General features: G+C 36.1%; 1 protein-coding gene across 1 annotated transcript in view; it reads right to left on the bottom strand.

Moving 5' to 3' along the window:
- Positions 1-311: 311 nt before the first annotated feature.
- The window catches only part of OPA1 (OPA1 mitochondrial dynamin like GTPase), a 93466-nt gene continuing 78572 nt past the window's right edge, over positions 312-15205 (bottom strand). The window contains exons 30-31 of the mRNA XM_036017853.1: positions 5390-5464; positions 312-3317 (exon numbers count right to left, since the gene is read on the bottom strand). Coding sequence (XP_035873746.1) covers positions 5400-5464 — 65 coding nt within the window. The 3' untranslated portion in view covers positions 312-3317; positions 5390-5399. The remainder of the gene's footprint in view (positions 3318-5389; positions 5465-15205) is intronic.

Below are 15205 nucleotides of genomic sequence, written 5' to 3'. Positions count from 1 at the left end.
TTAAGGTTACTTAGTTTTAAGACCTAGTTATGACTCATGTATAACTAACTAAACACGCTGGCATTTTCGGTATATTTTACCCCCCCAAATACCAAAACGTTTTGACAAGTATCAAGACATGAAAAACAAGGTGTTGTCTGACCATGAGATTACAACCGTGACGTGTGAGACGTGAAGTTAGGGCTTTCAGAGAAGAGTCACATCAGAGGCTTGTCATCCCACGGATCTGGCTATGCCCGGGGGTCAAATTATGACCGTAGGTGAAGAGGTCTCTCTCTCCATCATTAGAACAGAGAAAACTTAAAAGATGCTCTCTTTAGATAATATCTTTAATTACTCATCTACACAAATGACCTTAAATCAAGCACAGGCAAAAGATAAATTGCAATAACATCTACATGTAGTATGAAGGCTTTAAAAAATAATACAAAGTTCACTCACACTGCACAAGTAAAAACAATGTTGTTTGAAGTATTTAAACATAGCCATGATTGTTCAGCAGGTAAGCATATTTATAAGCACATTTCCACACTGCTCAAGTACCTGAAACTACAGCTTATACCAGCTTAGAGAATTGAGATAAAGAGCATTACTTTGATCCCCTCAATTAGAAAACTAAAATACCGTATTTCTTTACACAGATAAATAAATCTAAAATAAATAAATATAAAATTATAAACTAATTAAGGAATTTATCTTTTAAACCTACATTCTGAGTCTTACCATCAAGTATAACATTCCCAAATCGTAAGTTTAGGAAACACCATTCTCTGCCATGTTCCCTACTCATTTTTCACTCTACACATTGGCATTTGGAGGACAAATTACTTGTGGGAAGGAGTCTGTTGGACTAAAGCCTGGAAGAGGGGTCTAATAGGAGGAGAGAATACAGTCAAGCCACTGAAACGGGGAGACGGTCTCATAGGCCCGCAGGCTCGGCCGTGAAGCCTGGAAGACTGTGTCCTGTTGCGCACCGCCCCCACAGTCGGATTTCTACATCAGTGCCCTGGCTAGGTGAATTTCAGACATTTCTCTGCAGTTGTCCAGTCTTCCACAGAGAGCTCTGTTCACGCTATTCTTTGCGAATCCCGACATGAGAAACAAATAATTCCTGGTCTAGTTAGAATTTAATTTCTGTACATTGAATTTCTGAAGTGATTTGTTTAAATTTGAATCATTTGTAGTTTTTGAACTACAGACACAACACAAGGATTTACTGTTGAGAATCTGAATTTTATTATTTTCTTTTATTAACATGTTTTTAATTAAGTACCTGGCTTTAAAAAAAAAACAGGCATGCTTAGTGTGAGATCAGCAAAAAAAGAAAATATATATCATCCATGAGAGATGTCATATTACTGATGAGGGTGGGAAAATGTCTGGAGTCCTATATAGTATTTTTAATAATACTCATTTTTATCATCTATTTATATATTTCAATCACAAATACTGATCTCAAAAGAAATAAAGACACCCCACCCCCCTTTCTTAAATTTACACAAAGGGATGTGGCAAAAGTACTTCCATGATACCAGCCTTTTGCTTGGGAGAAACCAAAGAACACAGAGCTGAAGGCATTTTTTTTCCTACCTAGAGCTCACAGAAATAAATATGGTCCTGTTTCCTTTCTGACTCAGACACAGACCTGCAGGTGTGTGAAGTGGCTGTGTTTCACAGCTACCAGAGAATGAATGGTTGCACAGTGTCTGCTTCAGGGAGGGGTTTCCCCGCTGGCCAGCACTGGTTAGAAGGAGTCAGCCAGGGAGGTCACCTCCTAATCTTGGCACAGAACACTGGGGGCCCCCTTTCTGTCCCCTCACCGTCCCCAAATCTGACAGACACAGGGAGTGCTCTTGACTATTCATCCACCAAATAACGATGTCTACTGCTCCTAGCTGCTGGAAGCAGCGTCTGCTTTTTTTATTAAATAGCATAAACCAAGTATTTACTGAACTCTCAGTTTCTGAAATACTTTGTGATAGGCTTCAAACTTGCATATTAAGTGTCAGATCTTGAGAGAGATCACAGTGAAGGATGTAGTGATGTTAAATTTAAAAAAAGAAAAGCGCCAAGTGGCAAGGGAACTTTCACCAAAACATAATTCTTAGAAAACTGCAAACTATAAAATAAAAACTATTACACAATGGGCACTTTGATTAGAATAATAAAGGCTTAATGAAATGGCAGCAAAGAGCAGAGTTAAATGAGTAAAACATTTGAAGTAAAAAATGGCATATTTGTTTGCTTTAAAGTCCTTTAGCCAATAAAAATACTTATATAAAACGTGAAAATGTTGTGAGGGTATTATTGTAATTGAACTACAGTAAATTAAACTTTTTATTTTTCTTTAAATATTCAGTTAACAGGGGATGGTGAACATTATTCTGATTGTTGAAATAATTTCTATTTAAAATATAGGCCTATGAAAGAAAGCCTTTTCCTGATGCCTAGTTGAAATGTTTGACAACAGTCAAAATGTAATTACTCAATTGATTATTCTTAGTCTTCCCTATCCCGTGTCACAAACCAATAGATCTGTCAACAGGTAAAAAACCACTGTTAACAAAAAGCCTAGCTTAACATCCAAAACAAATGAATTTCAAATAGATACAGAGCAGAAAAACATCAGCGGAATCAAATAGGTAAGCTGCGAGTGACTTAGCTTCTAAGGCAACTCTCTAAACTGTCAACAAGCGTTGAAATCTCTTTCACTGAATGTACACGGAATTGTAATCCAAATTACCCCATTTGAGGGGTTCTTTTGTTAACTAGTTTTCTTTCACATGAAGAATATAAACTGAATTATAATGGTCAGAGAGTTTCTGGACAGAGAACATTACAGACACGGACAGCAACTTAGCGGGTTACCATCACTTCATACACAGTTGACAGCTTTCAGAAAACTGCTGCAAGTGTTATCTCAGAACACCCAGCATTCCCGTTCTGGACAAGGAACTGGCATGGAGTGACACCAGCTGACGCATGAGTTGGATTAGTGCTGCCACAAGTGAGACGACAAGCAGGAGAGCGAGTTTCTTCTCTTTAGGACTGAAACTAGCGGTCAGACCACTCACTCCATCCCGATCTGCCACCTCAGTACAGCCTGAATCGGATGTTAACGCCGTTTCCCTGCTCTTCTGTTCAAAAGGCAGCTGGTGGGTAAAGTGCCTCTAACACACATAAATTATTTTTATCCCATGACTTTATTTTATGGTTAGAAAGGTGTGATAGCAGGAGGGAAAAAGGCAGGACAAAAGACTTTGTAGTTTTCTTTCTTCAGAGATATATGCTGAGGTGATGATATTATGAGTAGGAATCTGTGAAAATAAACACATTTGATAAATTTAGGTCTGGGGAGACATTACTGCATGATCTCTAAAATGCTGAAGCTTAACTGCCTAAGTTTGCAATTTGCTAGTTTTATTAAATTTAAAATATCACCTACCATAATCTAATATAATTTCATCAAAATGGCATATGAATAAAAAATACTCAAGTTCATTTCTTAGAGAAAAAAGTAAAACCACAATATGTTAAAATGGATCGGTAGAAGGAATCTGCACAGGACTGTGTTGGGCATAAACATTTTCAGCAAGTGTCAGAATTCGTTACTTAAAACTATCAGGCGGAGGAATTCCACATATGTTAAAATGATCATTGAGGAACTACTCTTTCAGATGCGCAGTCACTTTTATAAAATGATCAGAATGAAGCAAGGCCACCATTTTGCCAGATTTTCTCTTTAAAACGGATTTGAAAGGTACATTAAAACAGATCATCTGTCTAATTCACAGATGTTTGTAATGGTTCACAGAGGCAAACTCCCCGAGGGACGGGAAGGGCCCTAGGAGCCACAGACAAGCAGGGAACAAAGGTGGCAGGGATGGCTGCCCTGCCCACAAATGCCACCACTGCCTGGCTCTTCAGGCTGCCCTGGCGGCCTCCTGGGGCAGACTGCCGGGCAGGAAAAGGCTTGTTCCAGCAGCAACAGTAATCTAGACATCACAGCCGACATCGTGGGGAAGTGACGCTAACTATCATGCAAAGCAATGGCTGGCTTTGGGCTTCCTCGTTTCATTAAAAAGACAGAAATGCTGCGTATATTTTTAGTGGGGCTTCTGTGACATCATGACTCTCCCCCCAACAAAACACATTTGTGAACAAAAAATCAAATGAACTTTTGTGCTGAAGAGAATCTCCAAGTCAAGAAGGTTGTCAAAATGTTTATCTCTAACATTAGCTAAAGATAGTAATTATGATGAGGAAGGTGATATCGTAACACTGATTTAAAAAAAAATTCATACACGAAGTTGTATAAGATTTTTACAAACACAGACACTTAAAAACAATGAATTATTTTTGGCCTGTGTTAAAGATTATTGATATTTAATTTCTAGATACATTTTTGTATACATCTGACCGTCTGTCTTACAAAAAGGACAAACAAAACAGTTACAAAGCAGTAATCGAAAGCATTCTAACTTCTTTCTCTCAGCCCTTGCTGGTGTACTGTCAGACAGAGTCCTGCTTCCCTTTCCAGCCTTTCTTAGCCACACTGCCCCCACAGTACGGGCGGGTAGGTGGTTTGAGGTCTAAGGTCCTTTTCAGTGCAGCTAGGGAGAGAATCTTTTACATTTTTTACTCCTTCCAGTTCTGACTGTTACAGGCTGCCTATAGGATATGGCTCACAGATAAAGTGATTAGTTAAATATTTTAAACAAATAATCATGTCTTAATCATAGCATTTCCCTTTCTAAACTTCTTTAACAAAAAAAGACCTAATCATAATTCTTCAGCAATAATTGACAACTGACTCTGCTACTAAGCAGAGTCTCCCAATGTTCAACACTTCATGGGGAACACGCTGGCAGTGCCGGCGGACCGCAGAACTAGACAAAGGAGTCCCACGCCGGGAGAGCAGTAAGTTCTAAGGCTACCTGAGTTACTTTAAATAGGAAGAAGGTTTATCTAAATGTTTTAAACATAAGAGAATAAGATTAAGAACAATTAATAAAATTCTTAGTCAAGCCAAATAAAAAGTTTTACAAACTAATATATACATAATTACCCACCGAACATGAACAAAGAATAAAATGAGGAGTTCAATTTTTATATGAGGGAAATTTATGAGCTACCTACATATTATAAAATATTTTAGCCTGTTCACCTTTGTTCTGTTCAAAATGAGTTGTAGAGAATATTTTTAGTTCTGTTCGAAAGTGAATGAGTTATTTAAAATAACATTATACAACACACAAAATGTAGAGATGCCTACTGTTAAAACTATTTTTAAGGAGCAAGTAGTACGTGGTGAAGGAGAATGACACATTTTTAACATATAAATTTTGCATTTAGTCAGTACCAATGTAGAAAGAGGACTTTTACTCACTTATTACAATTTATTTCTCCTGATGAAGAGCTTCAATAAAAGCATCAAGTTTTTCTTGAATTTCTCTAACTTTCTCTGTGGAGATAAAAGGAGATAAAATTAAAAACATTTATTTTTCAAAGGCATTACGAATCACAGAAGATAATTACTCAGTAAGTGGTCTGGGACACTTTTAACTGTTTGGGAAAAGGGAGGAAGGAGGACCTTGGCACCACACACCACCTTATATCCAAATGAAGGTCAAATGGATTATACTCGTAGGTGTTAACATCTTTTTTTTGGAAAAGGAAGGTGAGATTTATGATAGACTCTTCTAAGATTCTAATAGAAGTTATGGAATCTTACACAGAAAAATGCATGTATATACAATTATGTATAGAATTATAAGGAGTTCTTAGATTCTCAAGTCCAGCCAAGGACTCAGTGTTAGCAATACCTAGAACAGAAGAAAATATATAAAATAATAAAACTATTTAACAAAATTAAAAGAGAACTCAGATATTTAACTGGCCTTAGGCTGAGACATGACTTTCTAGGTATAAAGTAATGGGAAGAGTTACAAAGGAAAAGATCAGCAAACATGACCACATTAAAATATATACCTTTATGTCAAAATGTTCTCAAGTTAAAAGACAAAAGAAATTGTAGGAAATATTTGCAACAAACATGAAAAGGGCAATAACATTTTAAAATACATATAAAAATTACTTTTCTAGCTGTGAATGAAGAAAGGAAGGTTTAGAAACACCGGCACCATTAGACAGATTTATGTTATTTTATTTGATTTTAGGTTTTCATGTTTATAGACTTCCAAAACAAAATCTATAATTTCTCTCTGAAGTGTAAAGGTTTTCCTCACAAATGCAAACTATTCACTGTACATGTCAATCTCTTAGTACTAAAAATGAAAAATGGTAATTTACTCCACTTCACTGCTAACTTAATCATACAACTCTTATTTTAAAACATAGGTTATAATGAGCAGAGTAACAAATATTTCTGTCCTTTTAACACAATTTAACCTGTTAGTGGGAATTAACAAAGTAAACAACTGGTTCAAAGCTAGTGATGTAAAGTAAAAAATGCAAAGCATTTTACTTTATAGAAAAATCATAAGATATATTGATATTCAACATTTACATCTTTCACATTTAAAAATACTTTAACTAAAGATGAAAGTATTCCTTTTTACCCAAGAGACAGTACTTGTGACAAGCAGCCAATAAAAATTACTCCTTTTATGGCTTCTTATTACCATTATAGGAACTCAACCAATCCTATCATGGTTGCATATAAAGAACACAATGTCTTGCCCTGGCTAGTGTGGCTCAGTGGACTGAGCACCAGCCTGCGAACCAAAGAGTCACTAGTTCGATTCCTAGTCAGGGCACATGCCTGGGTTGCAGGCCAGATCCCCAGTGGGGGCGTAGCGCAAGGCAACCACACATTGATGTTTCTATCTCTCTCTTTCTCCCTCTCTTCCCCTCTGTCTAAAAATAAATAAATACAATCTTAAAAAAAATAACAGTGTCTTTATATTGTTTTCCAGTAATTTAATAGTTCTAATCCTTAGTATTTTGAAACTAACACAAAATCTACAGAAAAACCCCTATTGTTTTAATCAAGTTATTCAACGAGGAAATATGGGAGTTTTCACAAAGGGAGCATTAACTCCTTATATAAATGTTAAACCAGACAAATTAGAAAAAATAATCCCAACCTATCTCTTGAAAGTTTAGTTTGTATTTTTTGTTAGTCTGTACTATTTTTTTAACCAGCAGTCAAACCAATAAACATATTTCCTTTCTCAAAATAAGGACTATTCTTATTTTTAAAATTAATTCATCTAGTTGCTTAGAACAGCTTCACTGATTTTCCTCAATGAATATTAGAGAGTTCCACATAGTACAGTTCATCAGTTGAAGAATTTTTAAGAGGAGGAGCGGGCAGAAGAAAGTAAGTTTTCTAAATTATCTTATAAAATTCTGGAAATGTATGGGATCTTTAAAAAAGTTATCTAGCTTAATGAGCACAACAAATGGAAATCTAAAACAGGTGTTTAGAACCTCAGCAGCTCCGCTAACTGAGCAGTCAGTGCCACTGACTGCTCCCCCAAGCAGTTCCTGTTGAGCGGCTCCACCGAACATTCACTGCGAACTCCTTCTACTTGGGAAAGCGGCACTGTGTGAAGAGAGGAGACACAGTTCTATCTGCGCCATGATCTGCATAAAACCAGGCAGCTGCAGGGCCAGCTCTATCCACCCCGTGCGCTGTCCGTGACCTCCATCCTCAGGGGCAGGCTGTCTGCGAGCCGGTGGTACAGTAGCCTCACTCACAGACTTTTCAGAGCAAGGTCTATTTGTGCTGAAAGAGACCGAGAGCCACTCTGAATGCAGGCGTCTAAATCAAATCCAAATTCTTCTGAACTTAGAGACAAGCATGTTGTTTTTCTAAATGAATGTAAAAGGAATATTTATCTACTTTACGAAAAACACAGAATAAAAAAATTCCAAATTTCCCATAAAAAGCTGTTTTTACAAATGTTTTACAATGGGAAAATCAGGGTACTATCACCACACCCTGAAACCTCAAGAATGACACAAAGTTAGGTCAGGCTCTACAAAGTAATGGGGGGAGGGGGAAGAGAGGAGGAGAGGAGAAGATGGAAGTCAGTATTTTAAAAAATTCATTGTAATAAGTGTACCCTTTTAACACCAAATACAAAATTTCATTTCTTTGGTCAATCCTTCACTCATAACGTACTTAATGCAGTGACATGGAAACACAGGTGATCTCCTGCCTTTGAGGAGAATCCCTCGCTGACTCCCCACCCTCAGTCTAAGTCTGTGGGTGTCTCAGGGTGATTTCAAATTTTATATGGTCCTCATCAACTCCGCAGACACCAGTGGCAGGGATAAGGCCATTATGTCTGGAGAGGCAGCCCGCCCACACTCCTCTGATTGCGAATGCGCACCAGAGCTGCTGCCACATGCATACTCCACGTGGTAACAAAACAAATGCTATTATTTCTAGTATATTTGTTGTACATTTTACCTTTTATGTGAAATAAGACATGTTTTGGTAAAAATTATGGAATCAAATAGTTACCAAGCACCTCCTATACTGTTCCACGGCTAGGGATGACTAAACATATGTAACACGTTGGTGTCGTCTGACAAATATTATTATCTCTTGAGCAGACTTGATCTATACACATTTGGAGAAATCCTGAGAAGAGTATGACACTGGACAAAAAAAAATCAGCATCTTCAGTGTCTACAACAATGTTTGAGTCAGTATACATGCTCAATAAATACTTGATAAATGATGAAGTTTCCAAAAATATAGCCTAGAAAATAAGTGCTGTATGTTATCAAGAAGAAAAAAAAAACTTGACAGGTTTCCTGGATGTTACACCAGTGACCTAGAGGGCAGAAGCCAGGAGCACGAGAGCTGGATGGAGCTAGCCTGGGAACACGGGGCAAGGTCCGCAGGGACAGTGAAGATCGAGGCAAGCTGGTGGGTCACCTGAACCACGTAATCCTCAGTTCTCAAAACACAATTCCAGTGGAATTGTGGAATTGTGGAATTAAACACAATTCCAGTGGAATTAATTTAAAGAAACTTTAAATTAATTATTGCACCTTATTAAGAAGGTTAAAATATGCTGACTATGCACACAGCTTTAGAAAGGAAACTGGCTTCAGGCTTTATAAGGAAGCTATATATTATACCAAGCTACATATTTTTACACACACACAACAAATAATAAGCAGCATTATTTCCTATATTTGAATTCATTCATTTTAAATTCTGATATAAGTTTTCAGCACTGTTTTGTATACTAACTATGCCATCCACTGCATAGAAAATGGAATTATCGATAAAAATCAAGGCTGAATGTTAGCAACTAAAGCTTTCTACTTTCTGAGCCTTCAAAACTAATGTCCCAGTTATTAGTGTTTTCAAATCCCTGAATCTTATTATATTTAACTACTTTGCCATTAGAAATTACTTTCCCATAGAAATATGTGTACAGATTACCATGACTAATTATAAAGGAAACTCCCTTTTCTGTTAAACACTTGCATTAAATATTTACAGCTAGAGAATTCGTGTAAAATCTGTGACTGACTTGATAAATTAAACCAACTCAGGAAGGGATTAACATACTGCTATTTCTGTTCCACTCAAACAGCCAATTCTACATGTAGTGAATACTGAGTCTACTTTCCATTTATCCAATGTTTACTTAAAAGATAAACTATTTCAAACATCAAATCATTGTGCTTCTTGACTGAGTCATGAATATTCCCATAATCCCCAACTCATAAACCGTCAGTCTCAGGGAAGCTCCTTTTTTCCTGATCTTCAGATGACTTGACACCCATTCATATTTTGGGTCTCTTTATCGCCACATGAAATGATACTGCTACTCTCAAATTCCTTTTGAGTCTTCTGATACTTGCTCTAAAAGTCTCAAATATAGACTAATCTGTAATTAGGTTTTGAATACACTGTGAATACGAAAGGCCAAACCCAAGGGAAGGTTCACTTCGGTGGTTAATACCAGTTTAAAACAGGAACAAAGAATCACACACAAAACTCTACCACATGCACTGAAATAAACCCTTTACAACTTTTAATGTTTTTAAAGAAGGCACAAAGAAACAAACTGCAAACTTACTGATGCAGTGTACGTTAAACAAATCACACATCCAAATATCCTAATATGCCTTTACGGAAGTGTTTTATGACATGCTACACACACACTTTGTATTGAGGACAGCTTTAGGTGAAAAAGCTGCTCACTGAAGCACTGAGAATTAAAGGAACACTTCTTATTATGTAATATATGTTGTTCCTGCAAAGTCTTGCTTTTTTTTTTAAGATTTAATTAATTTATTTTTAGAGAGGGAAGAGAGGGAGGGAGGGAGGGAGGGGGAGGGAGAGGGAGGGGGAGAGAGAGAGAGAGAGAGAGAGAGAGAGAGAGAGAGAGAGAGAGAGAGAGAGAAACATCAATGTGCAGTTGCTGGGGGCTAAGGCCTGCAACCCAGGTATGTGGCCTGACTGGGAATTGAACCTGTGACACTTTGGTTCGCAGCCCGTGCTCAATCCACTGAGCAACACCAGCCAGGGCTTTTTTTTTTTTTTTAAAGTTTTGCTTTTTAAAATTAGATAATTATACTACAAATGCTGTTTAAAAGTTCAGTACAACCAAAAAAAAAAAAAGATGAATAAGAGACCAGATTCATGATTCTCAAAACTATACTCAAAATCTTCAATTTAGCACAAGGAAAAACGTGTACCTTTTACAGTTAGTTAATCAAAGGAAGAACCAAAGAGAGATAGTCAAAGGTGTGTATCTAAATCTAACACTTCTGAATCTTGCCCCAGTAGATTTTTTCCTACAAATACCCACGATTATTTTTAAACAGACTCATTAATGAAGACAGACAGATCACACCCTTTTACAGAAGGAGGAGTCCTGTGTCCTGGGCAGGTATGTGAGGCTGGTACGGTAATTTCAAAGTGGGGGAGGCACGGGGGTGTCCCAGACTTCTAGGAGGTCTGTGAACGTGGTGAGAGTTCTCTGGGTTACTTTCATTGCTTCTACAGTTTCAATAAAAATCTTTGTTTGGGCTAGAATTACATCTACTCTCATAACAATCATTTGAGATGTGGAGATGTAAGTGTCTATGTTTCTATTAAAGAATGTAAGTATATTATTGCAGACAAATCTTCTAAAACATGGACTTAACAGGCATATACAAAAGTGAAAGGAGTGTGATGCAAAAAAAAAGTTAAAAATCTCTGGTCTGACACTCCTAAATAATCAATAGGGTAGTTATTTTATATGACTTTTATAAAGACAAAATATAATGTATTAAAAGGTACACAATATTGTGCTCAGGAGAACTGTTTCTAGTGCCAGCTTTGCCTTTCACCTTATGATGTAGATAAGTCACAGTCCTGGTTTCTTTATCTATAAAGGGAAGGAATCTGTCCAGAAGAATCCAAAGCCCTTATTACTTAAAAACTCAGGACTGACATGTACTATTATCATTATGCTTTAACTGCATCTTTTAAAATATTTATTGTCTTTTGTTTATCACTCAGTATCTTTTTAAATTTCGTGTTAAGCTTCTGGTAAAAATTCCCATCACAAATGACAGTATTATTCTCACATGGCTATATAATTCATTTTAGAAAGGTCAGTTTTATGCTGTTTTTCCCATCAGTGTGGGACTGCTTGTGAATCACCATACATGCTTAGAAAAAATCTGTCTTTTAAAGTCACTCAGCTTAGCACAGAACTTGCTATGTAATTGACGCCAGTCAATATTCACTGTTCAGCCACTCATTGTTGAGTGATCTGATTTAACCAGTACTTAGTTCAAACATTAAAGACAATTATTTTAAAAATTTGTTATTTTCAATCCCCAAAACAGGATTTAGGGGAAAAGCTGCCATAAGAAAGTCTTTGAGATAAATTATAACATGTCTGCTGAATAAAACACAGCTCAACGTGACCTGTGGATAAATTTGACTGATTTTCTTTCTTTGGGGGCTGAGGGTGCTGTTTTTACTCTAACCATTTCCACCTTTCTATCTAGCACCTGTTGGCTAATACAATCAAGACCTCTTACAGTACGTTGTTGATATTTTGAGGCCAATTCTCCAAAAGATTTCAGTATGGATGACCAGAGAGTAGCCTTCCTTATACTCGGGTCTTTGTATTTGGTTAGGCACTTCAACTTTCATAAGTGGATGGCAACCCTAATTCCACTTCAGCTAACTATTAACCCTTATGGATCTGCCATTAACTAATTAAGAGTAGCACCATTCCAGGTGTGTGTCAATGTGAACGAGTGTAAAACCCTGAACTTTCTGCTACCTGAGACTTACTGAAAGGCTTAGCTGTACGAAATAGTATTTACAGATGACTGGATGGAGGAATGTATAATCCATCTATTTCTCTAGATACTATACATATTTCATCTTTGGATAAGGCAAACGAAGTAGCTATAAATCTGGACTACATCACTGATTTTGCTCAGAATTGCTTATGTTACTGGCCTACATTGAGAACATTAAGAGCCCCATGAAATTCGTGATATTTCGTTACATGCGTGAAATTCGTTATATGCAGATATCTGATTCACTCTATCATGTATCTCAGTGTTCCTTTTATGAGAACTGATGGAATTTCTCTCAGTGGTGTTCTGGGAATATCTAGGTTTCACCTAAGCAGCTGCTGTGTTGGTGTCTGACAGTGACCATAAGTCATGAAATCAGCTTTGCTTCCCATTTTGCATCCACTACTAGAAGCTCAGGGCTAAATCTGCACTTTACTTACAGCAAAGTACCTAGAACCCTCGGGCATGTATTTTGAGAGGGTACCAATCTTACCCCAAATTTCACATTATTTCACTTGCCTGGACTTTATTTTCCCTTTCATTTAACTTTTCCATTAAAGTATTTTTACCTCTTGCACAAGACAGGTCTTTGTAAGCTGCCTCAAATTCTTTTTTTGGACAAGGCAGGGAATTAAAAACAAACTATCATGCTAGTTTGTAGGAGACATATCACTAGGCAGCTGATTCATACAATATATTCTAAAAGTGGTCTCTTTTACACCATTAAAGCTTTTTATGTCAGTAATTTAAGAATATTGGGGGGCAATATTTGTCATATTTAAACTACTATGAATATATCTGCATGGGAGAAAAGAGAAAATAACTTCAGCTCAATTCTTGGAAAACTCAATGACTAACATCTATAAAGTATTTATTTTCAGTAACTGAAGAAAAAAATCATAAATTTTATGGGATCCATGATTGTCTTTTAAATGTAAAAGTTAGATTGATTCTATCTTAAGATTATAAAAGTCTACAGTGAATTATTTCATTCGGTACCCAGTACATAAAATGCTCCATGTATTAGTTACATATATCAACTCAAATTATGGTGGAAAAAAAATTTTTAACAGTTATTTTATATGCTAACTCATTAATAATACATTGCTTTATTTTCTCCAAAAAAGTTAGAATAAATACCCTATCTCAAAATGAACATACTCTTTTTGTCCCCGTTGAACAGTCTAAATATAAATACAATTTTTAAAATATGATTTAAGTAATTAATTGGGAAAGATTTTGCCTAGTAGCCAATAAAATATTCAGTCCCAATCAATTAAGGATTTAAAATAATCCATCATTTTTTCTTTTTCTATTTCCTCTTATTCTAAAGTATATTTTATCCTGAATTTTGTTAGGAGAAAAGTTGAAACATTTTAAGAAAAGGAAAACCACCCAGGCAGTCCTTAAAGAGACAGGACATCATTTATCACTTGCAAAGACAGATTTATAAGAAGAGGGCCCCTTCTGTTCCTTTAAGACTGCAAAACAGATGGGAAGTGAATGGACAGTCAATGGGACAAGAAAACACATGCTGCTGTATGTATGTTCCCAGCATAAGAAAGAGGTCAAGATTGTAACTGCATGACTGGGTCCTGGAAAGGGTCTTTCTTCAAGCTGTTACAAAGACAAACGCTGTTCCTCATCCTGCTGTCAAACTGTTATAAATATTGGTTTGTCAAAGACCTTCAGTGCTGAAGCTTTAAAAAAGAGGCGTAACAGATGAATGAATCATGAGAATGATTCTTAAACAGCCAGCTCATTAATGTAATTTTAAAAGTAAAAGAAAATAATACAAAAACAGAATGTAATTCTGAGTTATGAACCAAACTAAAGGTTTATGAAAAAAAATGGAATTAAAAAATGACAGATTTTAATAGTTATTGAGATGAAAAGCAAAAACGAAGTATAATATCTCTTAAATAACATGCTGCATTAGGACAAAATATTGCGAAACTTATCACAAGGAGAACTAACAGGCATTCATGTTTCATGAGGCTGATTTCATAAGATTTCAGTTCTTATTTCTTACAACCCTGCAAGGAGTTATCATTACTGATACTGGTTTCAGATGCTGTCACAATAAGCCCAAAGAAATGAAAGTAACTTCAGAATTAATTTCACATATTCATTAATTTAGAATATCACCTTTAAATTTTAAGTCACAATTTCTTTTTTTTCTATGAAAAAGGAAAAGCAAAAATTGACATAGCAATAAGAATACACATGTAGATTTATAAACCTGGGTTATCTTTTTTGAAGAAAAACTATTACATGTCTTTAGGAGACAAATTCAGTGTCCTAGAAACTTACACAGTGAAAATACTATAAAAAATAAGCAAAATTATACAAACTTGGTTGGTTATCTACAGTCACCCACAAGAACAAACCTAACGATCAGAGATGAACAAAGTCCCAATACAAATCTAGAAAGATATCATCTCTAACACATGTTATTAGTTCCACCTTTGCCATATATTTAGGAGACTAGCTATATAACTTCCTTCAATGAACATCCATTTCCCCATTTGAACAATGGGGATAATACCTTGCAAGCCTCCTATACCTTTACAAGGGTCAAGCACGGACAAACACAACACATTTTGTGAAGTGTAAAACTGTACAAATGCAAGGGACAGATATAGGGTCCCAAGCAGGATTTGGATTCCTAAGTACCAAATCATACAGTTATATGAGAATGGTTTCCATTCATTGCTTTTTCTTGACTGTCAGCAATCTTAGAAAAAATAATTTAGGTAGAAATGAGAATAAAAGATTACAAAGTTAAGAATCAAGTGGATGATAAAAGTGGAGGCAGCAGGCAAACATTTGAAGGTTTTCCTGTTTAAAAGAGAATGAAGATCAAAAGTAGCTGGGTGTATGGACGAATCAGTCC

Source organism: Phyllostomus discolor, chromosome 2 (genome assembly GCF_004126475.2).
Source record: "Phyllostomus discolor isolate MPI-MPIP mPhyDis1 chromosome 2, mPhyDis1.pri.v3, whole genome shotgun sequence".
Lineage (NCBI taxonomy): Eukaryota > Metazoa > Chordata > Mammalia > Chiroptera > Phyllostomidae > Phyllostomus > Phyllostomus discolor.
Note: the sequence above shows the minus strand (reverse complement) of the source record. Positions and strands in the feature narration are given on the sequence as shown.